Source organism: Dama dama, chromosome 5 (genome assembly GCF_033118175.1).
Source record: "Dama dama isolate Ldn47 chromosome 5, ASM3311817v1, whole genome shotgun sequence".
NCBI lineage: Eukaryota > Metazoa > Chordata > Mammalia > Artiodactyla > Cervidae > Dama > Dama dama.
The window spans coordinates 19,154,820-19,166,800 of record NC_083685.1 but is presented as its reverse complement, the minus strand read 5'-3'; the positions used below and the strand labels follow the sequence as shown (position 1 = coordinate 19,166,800).

Sequence of the window (11,981 nt, the reverse complement as noted above, 5' to 3'; positions counted from 1 at the left end):
AGGCCCCGGGGGCTTTCACTCCAGCAGGCTCGGCTTGCATTTCCGCGCCTCCCGCTGAGGCCAGCCGTGCAAATCTGCACCTCCCTCCCCACCCCCTCCCTCCTTCCCTTCCTCCCTGCCCCGCCATCTCCGGGATGCGCCCGCCGCCTGCAACTCAGCCCTTCCAAAAGTCAGCTCTGCACACAACTCCCGGGCGGCGGCGGCGCCTGCGTGCAGAGGCGCACTCGTGACCCAACAACAAAACAGCGATGCCAGGGCGCTAACGGCGCCCGGTGCCTCCCGGGCGCCCTCCCCGCCCCACACCTCCTCGGGCCGCCGCCCCCTCTCGCCCCCATCCCGGGCCGAGTGCCCCCTCCCGCTACTAGCCCGGCCGCGGGCTCCGAGCGCGATCGGCAACAATGTTTACGTTCCGGGGATTATGACGTCGACGCCTCCCCCCCCACAACTGCTGAAAATGGTTTCCTAGGACTTTGCAAACGGATCTGCTTAAGTGTTGGTGCAAAACTTTGTAGATCTCGGCTCTGGCTTGCTTTATTTATTTATTTTCTGGTTTGTTTTCTTTGGTCTTCCCTCCTTCCCCCCTCCGCCAAAATGCAGGGGGCAGGAGTGTTGACAATTAATTGGTGAACTCTCCTAAAAAAATGGAGGCAGAGAAAGACTCTGGAAGAAGATTGGTGTGTAGCTTTTTTTTTTTTTTTTCCAAATCTGTATCTGGTTTATGATAGATCTATTTTTTTTTGGTCGTTGTTTCTTGCTGCCTTTTCTTTCCTTTTCTGTATTTTGCAAGAGGACCGGAAAAAAATATAATAAATTGCATGCAAAAGGAAGCAAGCAGCTTACTCCTCCAGTCCCTTGTGAGACTGAGTCTCAGACACTTACGTGGGGAGGTGGTAGCGGGGAAAGGCGTGGAGGGGGGGTGCTCAGCGGGCTCGGGGTTCGCCCGGAATCTGGGGGGCTGCGGGGCCGGGCGCTCGGCGGTGGAGGGAGGAGGCAGGGGATGCGGGGAGTGGTGGGGGATTCTCCTAAAGAAGTGAGTGTGCGCGCGCGCTTGTGGGGAGATGAGGCAGCTGCTGGTGCGTTTTGGGGTCTCCGATGGGAGCTTTGTGGCGGGCCGTCTGCCTCTCCCCCTCCCAAGCGGCGAACCCCCCCTCTCCACCTCTTCTTCTCGCACTAGCGGTCGGTCGGCGGGGGCGGCTGGGGTCTCAGCCCTTCCATTTCAGCTTTCCAGCTTACCCGGTAGCTCGGGGGGCGGCTCCAGGCTTAGAAATGCCGCCGGCCCCCGGTTCCGGCTTCCCGGCTCTGCCGCCGCGGCCGCCAGGGCTGCTGTTACCGCCGAGCCGGGCGCTGCGGCGGCTCCTCCCGGGGCCTACAAATGCCCCGCCAGCCCGTGCGCGGAGCCCCCCTCGCGGGTTACATAACCAGGCTCCCGGTCGAGTGGGCAAAACTCAACACCTCTCGGGGGTGGGGGGCTGGAAGCAAGGGGAGAGTCCCCCAGAAATCCCTTCCACGGCCTCCAAAGATGCAGGAGGGGAGTGCCCTGTATAGGGCGCCGCCTGACCCTGGGGGGTGCGGGTCCCTCTCCTTATCCCGATTTTCAGCATCTTTGGCTTCTGCGCAAAGTTGCTCCAGTCCCAAAGGTGGGGTGCAGGGGGGCACGAGGCTCCTGCACCTGTTCGAGCTGGGCCCAGGGTGAGAGGCGACCCCCAGTTCCCCCAATAATGTCCCGGGCTCTCCGGTTTGGGTCCCCGCAGCGCCCGATTGACCGCCAGAGATACGACGAGAACGAGGACTTGTCGGACGTGGAGGAGATCGTCAGCGCCCGCGGCTTCAGCCTGGAGGAAAAGCTGCGCAGCCAGCTGTACCAGGGGGATTTCGTGCACGCCATGGAGGGCAAAGGTGAGGCGCCCCCTCCTCGGGCTGTCCTCCGCGGCGAGGCCCGAGCGCACGTGGGGAGGGAGCTGCCGGTGGCTGGGTTCGTATTTCGCGCCCGCGTCCCCCATTCCAGGGGATCCGGTGACGAAACGAGGCCGAGCACTGGGGGGGGTGGGGTGGGGTGGCGAGGGAGGAGGGCAGGCGGGAGCCGGGGCCGGCCGTGGGCCTAGGCCCGGCCCGCGCCCACCACCAGCCCCAGGGTGGGCAGAGCCAGGGGCCCGGCGGACTGAGGGACCTGGGGACCGACGGGTGGACCGAGGGAGGGCGGGTGCGCCGCGTTCTACCCCTCCCGGAGCCGGCCCAGCTCCTTGCGCTGCACGAAATGCGGCTGACGGGCTGCAGCGGGCCAGGGTCACCCCAGGGCCATTGGGGTGAGGGCCCCCCAGGCCTGAAGCCTGCCTAACCCCGTGCCATTTCGGACCCTGCCAGTTGGGATCTGGAGCTGGGGACGGCCCGGGTCACTTAGTGACATCTCCTCAGGCCTGGGGTCTACTGCACCCCATCACTTCGTGGGCTTTGCCAGACGGGAGCAGGGTGGGTGAGCCCGGAGTTGTTGACTGGCCCCCAGTGAAGCCCGAGGCCTCTAGTCCTGCAGCCCTGACGCTTTGAAGTGGGGACTGCCGGTAAAGGGGTTATCCCCCCTCCGGCTTCAGGCTTCCTCCTGGCAGTTGGAGGTGAAGACTTGGGGAACCCTCCTGGGAAACAGGGTCTCTTCCCAAGTCTGAGGCCTTGAGAGCTCTGTCCCTCTTGTGAGCCCTGCCAGTTTAGAGAAGTTGGAGAAGCCTGGGGATGGGGGTTGGCAATGTCACCCCAACCTGAGACCTTTGGGGCCTGACTTTCAGCCTGACCCTGGTACTTGCAAGGTGTCTGGGGGGTGTCTTCCAGACCTTTAAGTGATGCTCTGACTTGGGTCTAAGGCCTGCAAGGCCCCTGGTTGGGCCCATGGGATTGGGGTTTTGGATTTGTTTCTGCCTACTTACTTGTCTCTCTGTGCCCTTCTGTGATTTAAGTTCATTTTTGCCTCTCAGTTACTTGGGTTTCCCTTTATATTAACGTTTCTATTTTGTTGATCCCCCATCCCCCTTGGAAAACCCTCCAGTCCCTCAGTGAGCTGATAACAGGGGAAGAGCCTCGCCCACCTCCAGGTTCTGGTTGAGTGACTGGGGCTGTGGGGTTAGCCCCTAGGAGAGACAGGGCCTGGCTCTGCATTTTTGAAGTTTCTCTTTTGTGTCCATTGCTTCCTGGAGTGCCGGGGTTGGGGTGGTAGGGGGTAGTTGTAGGGGAAAGGAGGAAGAAATTTCTTCCAGCTTGCCAGGTCTTAAAAGAGCATTGCACACAGAGGCTGGATAGTTCAGGGGTCTAGTCCCAACTACATTTAAATTTCCTTAGCACAAATGGGATTTTAATTCCTCTCCTTCCCCATTTTTCTTGAGTCGTTTGGCATATTTTAGGAGAAAACAGTATGCAACTCTTCCTGGTCATTGGTGAGGAATTCTCTGCCCAGGATCTCATGTTTTCTCAGGCTCATTTGAGGAAGTTGAAGCTGACCCTGGGGCTGGACTTTGGGTGTGTGTGTATTGGGGAGGAAGGTGGTAGTGGGGGGAGGTTTCCAGAAAGGGAGATTCCTTAAATCTACTGTTCAGGCTCCTTTCAAAGAAGAGGACTCTAGGGTTGTTGGTTGTTAATTCAGATCTTGCCCCAAAACTCAAGGGAGGAGCTGAGAAACAGAAGGAGCCCTTAGCCTGGATTCAAAATAGAAGCTTCTTAAACTTCTCTGCCTTTAAATCCTTAGGAATCCCCATTCACTAGGAGCCCCTGGGGATCTGAGCTGCTAAGGTCAGGGCTTTCCCCAGCTCTGGTTTTGTTCTCTCTCCTCTGAGCAGAGTTGCTTTGGCCTCACCGCCCCTGCAACCCCCCAAGCTGTCCTAGTGAACTGTTTCTCTGGGGCAGGGGTTTCAGTGCCTTGAGATCCCATCTGTCTCCCTTCTGACCGGCCAGGGCGGGCTTGTGTCTTTGTGAATTGCTTTAGTTACCTGAGGGGTTGGGGGATGTGAGTATTTGTCTCCGCCTCCCTCATCTCCATATTTAGAGATAAGGTTGAGTGAGCTCTCCCCTACTTTTGGAACTCAGGAGGATGGAAACTAAGGCTTCCTTCATTCCCTGGGGCATTCTGTAAGGATGTTGGGGTCTCCACTAGACAAGCATCCATCAGACAGAAAACTAAGTGGTGAATTTTCTTTGGGCCTCACTCTGTCCCCTTCATACAGCCTTCACCTGGGCAGCATCCTTCTGGGTTATCCAGCTGAAGCAAGTGTTGTGATGGCTGCAACAGAATTTCACTATTAAGACAACAAAGCTGTGCCCAGTTCCCTAGTTATTTTGGCACCAAATACACAGTTTCCAGGGAAACCGGCTTTTCCCCCCCTCCCCTTCACTACGCAGGATATTACAATAAGATCTTCCCTGATGCTCAGCTACAATGAGAACCCTCCTCCCAGCCTCCTCTATGGGGCTTCAGATCCTCCCAGGTGGCATTATTCAGTTCTGCAGTTCCTTTACTTTCAGAGCTCAGCCTGGGATGCGTTTTCTCCATCCGTCCTTCTTTCGCAGTGAGAGCTGGGGCTCTTTCTGTTTGGGGCTCTTTCCTGAGTTTCCTTCCCCAACCCTCGCAGCCCTTGGGCTGTTCATTGACAAGTTCTGACCCGTGGGGCATGCAGGGAATGACTGAGTAGGCAGAGGAGCCAAGAGTTGGCATAGCTTCTCTTGGGCTTTGCCTCATCCATTTCCTTGTCATTTTCTAGGGATCTCTTGTTCTTTGAGCTGGTGCCTGCATCTCATGTAACCCCTGCCCCTTCCTCCATCAATGTTCTTCCCCTAACTGATGGATCATGGTTCATTTCCTCCTTCATGACTTAACCAACCTGATTTAATTCCCGTCTCCAAACAGATTTCAACTATGAGTATGTGCAGAGAGAAGCTCTCAGAGTTCCCCTGGTATTTCGAGAAAAGGATGGCCTGGGAATTAAGTAAGTTGCTGAAATGAATTGCTTCTTCCCCTGTCTCCTTCCCTCACACAGTTTATAGGTTGGGATGCATTTCTTCTACTCTTTCCCCTACCTTTTGTCACTGAGCAGGATTTTTCTTTGTTATTTGGGGGTTGCACCTCCTTGTTCAACACCTGAAAGAGGGGGGAAGATATCTCCAACGATGGGTCTGGAATTTCAGAGAATTTGGATGGAGAGGTCAACGGTGTGGACTTTGCTTCCTGATCCATCCCACTTACACGCAGTTACTTCCTAAAGGGAAACTGAAGCAGTGCCTAAGCTGAGAAGGGATTAGCCAGCCTTTGGGCGGAGAGGCAGAATGCCTACATGTCTGTTTCTACTCAGACTCCTACTGTATGGGAAACTGGTCCTTTTCTTTGGAGGGCATGTTCCTTTTTTTCTTTTTGGCCCTGCCTCGTGGCATACAGGTTCTTAGTTCCCCGACTGGGGATCGAACCTGTGCCCCCTGCAGTGGAAGTGTGGTATCTTAGCCACTGGACCGCTGGGGAAGTCCTTGGAGGGGATGTCAGAACACTAGGTCCTGTCTCCTCTTTCCGCTGGTGCCCCAGCACCTGCCTCCCCACAGTGGCTTGTTTGGTTTACATTCTTTTTGGAAATCTGTCAGAGCTCCAGGTGGGGGAGAGATCCTGGAGGAAGCCTGGAAGAACAGGTTTCTGCCCCTGGGGCAGGGGTTGGAGGAGGTTGAGGGTGTCCTCGTCACAGCCTGCCTCCTTCCACAAGCAAATACTGCCAGATTTGCTCAAGAGTCTCATTCCTATGAATAGAAATGAAACCTTTGGCATCACTGACAATAGTGAACATCATCACCGCCACAGTAGCCAAGGTCACCAAATCCTTGCAATTGATGTGATGTGGTTTTTGTTTTTCCCCTCTAAACTTAAAGAGGTTCCTCCCACCTTCCATATAATACCTTATGGAAAGTATTTTCTAAAAGTGGAGCCACAGAGAGAGCTAGCCACTCTGAAAGAAAGCAGAGGTTTGAATGCCCAACTCTGGTGCTTACCTTGACAGCACACTCAGTCTTCCCGGGAAAAGTGGGTGGGGGGACAGTGAGTTCCATCCTCTTCTCTGTAGCAGTGTTGAATTTCGGTGTCGGGGAGAGTGGGGTTTGATTTGCCTGTTGAGTTGAGAAAACTGCTCACTTGTTCCGGGGTGGCCCTCCCTCCAGGCACCAACTCATCACTACCCTTTTGCTGAGTTATCTCATTGTGGGTTCTCAGCCGGAGACCTAGAGAACTCTCTTAGAAAAATGGCCTCCCCCGCCCCCATTGTGAGATCTAACCCTATTGTTTCTGGCTTCCCACCAAATGTCTGTGTTCCTCTTTTTCCAGGATGCCTGACCCTGATTTCACAGTCCGAGATGTCAAACTCCTAGTGGGTAAGTTGCTGTTTGCATGTATGGCGGAGATGCTGCAGTTGGGGATGGGGGGCCCAGGGAGCAAGGCCGGTACCACCTGCCCATTTGGATATTTAACTGCCTCTGAGAAGAAAGTCCTCATGGGAGGAGGCAGGAGCAGGTGTGAGCTGCAACCGTCTCACTCTGGAGAACAGGTTGGATTGCAGAGCCGTAAGAAGCTGTATTAGAGGGTGTTTACCAATGCAGTTTTATGAGGCCGGTTTGGACCCCAGCCTCCAGCTTGAGTGTCAGCAAGGCAATCTTAGATCTCTCCTGGTGTTTGTGGGTTGCTGGGTAAACATTGGGTGCTGTGTGAACCCTGAAAGACTTTGAGAACTTCCAAGGGGGAGGGATTACTCTTTCCTACTTCCTCTGGGTTCCAGACAGGTCTAGGGCGGGGCTTGGCCCTGGACACCTGTAGAACTCGGCTGATCACTGAGTGTCCCGGACTCTTGACCAGGTAGTGGGTGGCCTTTCACATTTTACAGGAAGTTTTTTGATACATCCATTCTTTCCAGAAGTGTTTCTCAAGTAACTCGTACATGGTAGGCGAATTCAGAGCTGTGAATAGGACAGACAAGAGCCCTGCCCTCTTGGTTGGAGTGACAGGCAAAGAAGAAGTAAACCATTTTTAAAAATTTATATCTTTTCAGAAGGTGATGGGGCTATGAAGAAATAAAGCAGCGTAATGGGATGGAGGTTGTTGGAGCTATGTTTATTTTAGATGGAGGTATTCAGGGAGGGCCTCTGGGTGGAGGCGATGAGGACATTTGGACAGAGACCTGACTGATGAGAAACTAACTGTGGGAAAGAACATTCTAGATGGAGGGATAAACAAGGGCAGAAGGCGGGGGAAGAATGGGAGGAGTGAGGAGAGGTGGGAAAGGCCTCAGGGCCAGGCCCACAGCGGGCCCTCTAGGCCCTGGTGGGGAACCTGGGTTTGTCTCCTGGTATAATGGGGAGGCCCTTGGGGGATTTTAAAGTGTGGTAGCATTGTGATCTGATTATTTTCTTGGGAGGGGGAATTAAAAACATTTTTAAAATTGAGAAATTTCATATACCATAAAATTCACCATTTTAAAGCGTGCAGTTCAGTGGTTCTCTCTCTCTTTTTTTTTTGGCTGCATCCCAGGGCTTGTGGGATCTTGTTCCCTGACCAGGGATTGAACCCTGGCTGCAGCAGTGAAAGCGCTAAATGCTAACTGCTGGACAGCCAGGGATTTCCACAGTGGTTCTTCATATATTTACAGTGTTATGTAATTGTTAACCACTAATTCCAGAACATTTTCATCACCCCCAAAGTAAACTCTGTACCTCCCAATTCCCCTTTCCCTCCATCCCCTGACAACCACTAATCCACTTTTTTGCTTCTGTGGGTTTGTCTCTTCTGGACATTTCGTATAAGTGGAATAATAATATGTGGTCCTTTGTATGTGGCTTCTTTGATTTGGCCTCATGTTTTTGAGGTTCATCCGTGTAGTAACATGTCTCAGTATTTCTTTTTATGGATGAATAGCATCCCATTATATGAATAGACCTCATTTTGTTTACCCATAAGTCAGTTGATAGACATTTTGGTTGTTTCTGCTTCTTGGCTTTTGTGAATAATGATACTATGACTATTCATGTACAAGTGTTAGTTTGAACAGACATTTTCACTTCTTCAGGGTAGATCCGTAGGAGGGGAATTGTTGGGTCATGAGGTAACTACATTTAATCTCCAGAGGAACTGCCAGACTGTTTTCTAAAGTAGCTGCGCCCTTTTTTTTTTTTTCAGCTGTGCCGTTTTAAATTCCCATTAGTAACATACAAAGGTTCTCATTTCTTTGCCTTCCTTGCCCACTCTTGTTATTGTCTTTTTGATGCTAACCATCCTGGTGAGTGTGAAGTGATGTGATCTAAGTTCTATCAAAGCTGACTCTGGTGGCTGTGTGGAGGATGCAGGCAGCTGACCAGGGGGTGTGCAGATGATCCAGCTTGAGTTATTGACCTAGAGGTGTGTTAATGCAGGAAAGAAGACTAGGACTTCTCTGGTGGTCCATTGGCTAAGAATCTGCCTTCTGCTTTCCACTGAAGAAGGCGCAGACTCAATCCCTGATCAGGGAACGTGCCTGCAGCCAAAAAAAAAAAAGGAGAGAGGACCAGTTGGTTATGAGGAGATAGTGCTGTTGACAGAAGGATCTCAGTTAATTGATGAAGGTTTGCTCAGGAGAGATTTTTTTTTTAAGCTGGATTCTAGAAACACTGAAGGAAGTGGATGTCAGAGCGGAAGGAGGCAACCTTCCAGCAGTGAGCAGAAGATGGGGCGATGGACCCCATAAGTCGAGTCTTGGCATAGGTCACTCTCGCTGATGCCTCTGCCCAGCCCCAGCCTTTGTTGTTGGGGCTCAGCTCTGCTTTTTGACTGAGTCATTTGGGGCAAGCTACTTCACCTGCTTAAGCCTCACTTTCCTCAGCTATGAAATGGACCTAATCACAGAATCTGCCTCAAATAAGGATCCTATCAGAAAATGAATGAATGCTTAGCTGACTGGGGCGAGGGGGGGGGGTTCTCAATAAATGGTCCCTATTATTATTCTAATGGAAGGATGTGAATCTGATGAGGTTATCTTTATGGAAAAGGATTAAAACCAGATTCTCAAATCTGGGGTTCAGGCATCAACATTAAAGCCTGAGTAATGTTGCTCTTTGCCCTTTTGAAAAATTTCCAAGCCCTCCGTGAAAGTGAAAGTCACTCAGTTGTGTCCGACTCTTTGCGACCCCAAGGACTATACAGTCCATGGAATTCTCCATGCCAGAATACTGGAGTGGTTAGCCTTTCCCTTCTCCAGGGGATCTTTCTAACCCAGGGATCGAACCCAGGTTTCCCACATTGCAGGCAGATTCTTTATCGTCTGAGCCACCAGGGAAGCCCAAGAATACTGAAGTGGGTAGCCCATCCTTTTTCCAGGGGAATCTTCCCCACCCAGAAATTGAACTGGGGTCTCCTGCATTGCAGGTGGATTCTTTACCAACTGACCTATGTGGGAAGCCCTCCGTAGTTTTGTTATTAGTTCTGGTTGTATGTAGGCTGCCTCTTCTTTCTGAGCCTCATTCTTCTCATCGTGAGAGCAGGATTCAGTTTCCTTCCCAGCTCTCGAAAAGCTTAGTATGGCAAAGAAAGTGGGAATGGTGGGACCTCCCTGGTCATCCAGTGGTTAAGATTCCATAGTCCTGATGCTGGAGACATGGGTTTGATCCCTGATCAGGGAACTAAGATCCTGCATGCTGCACGATGTAGCCAAAAAAAGGGGGGTGGGGAAGGGGAGAAGAGTTATACCTGCAGCTCATGTCTCTGGTGATGACTGAATGGACTGGAGAACATGAAGGTGCTTTGTAGAAGTCCGGAAGCTCTGACGCTGTGAGGGATGCCTGCGATGGCAGTTGGCAGGGGGTATGATAATGCCCATTTTAGTCTCTGGGAATGCACGCAGGCTTCTGGAGAGTGGCGATGGGGAACATTTGTCACAGTGACATAAGTGACAAATGTAATTCAATCTGCCCTAAGCAGAACAGAATTCAGTGGTTTACGTAATAAGTTCAGGATGTGACCTTAGGCATAGCTAGATCTAGATGCTCCAAGAAGATCTCAAGGACTCAGTTCTTATTTTTTCATTTCTGCTTCCCTTTTTTTTTTTTGTTTCCTCTTTCTGCTTCACTCTCTGGCAAGTTTCTCCCCATGTGGCAAGAAAAATGGGGAGCACAACCCCACACCCAGGGCTGCTGGTGGGGTCCGCCCAAGCAGAACCATGTGAACTGAGAGGGGAAGGAGTGACTTCCCAGGGTTGCTGGTGACATGACCAGGCCCCTAACACAAATGGAAGGTTTTTGTTTGTTTGTTTTTGGTTGTGCTGCTTGCGGGATATTAGTTGCCCAACCAGAGATTGAAGCCTGGTCCTCTGCAGTGACAGCGTGGAGCCCTAACCACTAGACTGCCAGGGAATTCCCACAACTGGGAGTTCTGCTGTGGAGGGCAGAGTATAGGGGTAGCCGGACCATCCCTTTTGAGTTCATGGGCCATCTCAGCCTGTCTTCCAGCCACTTGCCCCCTCCCCAGGCCCTGTCTCTTGGGAGAAGCGGGTGCATGACCAGCTCTCAGGTCACAACTTGGGGCTCCAGACTCTTCTCTAATCTCCTGAGATTGGGCTTTTTTTCCCCTGAGCCCTGTTTATCTGCCTATTGGGAAGACAGGCACCTAGCCTCTGTTTATAGTTCCTTACCTCTAAAGAACAGAAATAAAAAGTGGCACTTTTCATTTCTTTGGCACTGTATGCTTAAAATAGAAGCTTTTTATTGAAGTCTAATATACATACAGAGAAGTCCACAGTAGTTTAAATTTGTGTGACTTGAACAATTGAACCTGCCTGCCTGCAAGGTCATTTCAGACTCTCTGTAACCCTATGGACTGTAGCCCATCAAGTTCCTCTGTCCATGGGGATTCTCCAGGCAAGAATACTGGAGTGGGTTGCTATGCCCTCCGCCAGATCTTCCTGACCCAGAGATCGAACTCGCATTTCTTATGTCTCCTGCATTGGCAGGTGGGTTCTTTACCACTAGTGCCATGGAACCCCAGGATCAACCCCTCTTGAATTCCCGTCCAGGCTTTCCCTCCGCTGTTTTCCTGACTTCTAATAGTGTAGATGAATTTTGCCTCTTCTCATACTTTATGTTAGTAAAATCATACAGGGTGTCTGTCCTCTTGATTTTGACTTCCTTCATTCAACTTTGTGTTTACAGGATTCACCCAATTTGTTGTGTGCAGTTGTAGATGGCTTAGTTTCATTGCTGTATGGTTTTCCATTTATGTGATTATTTCCCAGTTGGTTTATTCATTCTGTTAGTGGGCACCTGGGTGACTGCCAGGTTAAGGCTGTGTGCGTGATGCTGCCATGAACATTCTAGGCATGACTGGTGAGCAAACGGGTACATTTCCATTGGGCATATACTTAAGAGCAGAATTGCTTGGGTCAGAGAGTTAGCATGTATGTTCAGTTTTAGTAAACACTGTCCAATAATTATCTAGAGGGATTGTTCTGGTTCTGCCGGCTCCACAACCTCACCAAGAGTTGGCATGGTCATTGTTTCCATTGTAGTCATGCCTCCATGCTGATGGGAGTATCGTTCTATTTCACTGTATTTCAGTTGGTGTTTTTCTAGTGACTCATGAAACTGAGCTCCGTCTCATTACATGTATTGGTTATTTGGAGATCTTTGGGAACTGATTGATCAAGTCTTTTTTCCATTATTGTAAAGACTATCTCTTATTTAAAAACATATTTTTTTTTATTCAAGAGTAGTTGATTTACAATGTCGTGTTTGTCATGTGTGCGGCAAAGTGATTCTGTTATTGAATATAGTTCCCTATGCTGGACAATAGGGGTGCTTGTTTATCTATTTTATATATAATGTGTATCTATTAATCCCAAATTCCTCATTTATCCCTCCCCTCCCCTTACCCTTTGGTAAGCATAAGATTGTTTTCTGTGTCTGTGAGTCTGTTTCTGTTTTATAAATAAATAAGTTCATTTGTATCATTTTTTTTTAGATTC

At 50.9% G+C, this 11,981-nt stretch overlaps 1 protein-coding gene across 4 annotated transcripts in view; it reads left to right on the top strand.

The window, feature by feature from the left end:
- Window positions 1-536: 536 nt before the first annotated feature.
- The window catches only part of KDM2B (lysine demethylase 2B), a 113,992-nt gene continuing 102,547 nt past the window's right edge, over window positions 537-11,981 (top strand). For 2 of the 4 annotated variants that reach the window (XM_061141963.1, XM_061141962.1), the window contains exons 1-4: window positions 537-674; window positions 1,752-1,896; window positions 4,880-4,958; window positions 6,329-6,375. In XM_061141963.1, the coding sequence (XP_060997946.1) occupies window positions 642-674; window positions 1,752-1,896; window positions 4,880-4,958; window positions 6,329-6,375 (304 nt within the window). In that variant the 5' untranslated portion in view covers window positions 537-641. Of the gene's footprint in view, window positions 675-1,043; window positions 1,074-1,751; window positions 1,897-4,879; window positions 4,959-6,328; window positions 6,376-11,981 lie in introns of those variants that run through there. The other 2 variants (XM_061141965.1, XM_061141964.1) reach the window with 1 other exon arrangement.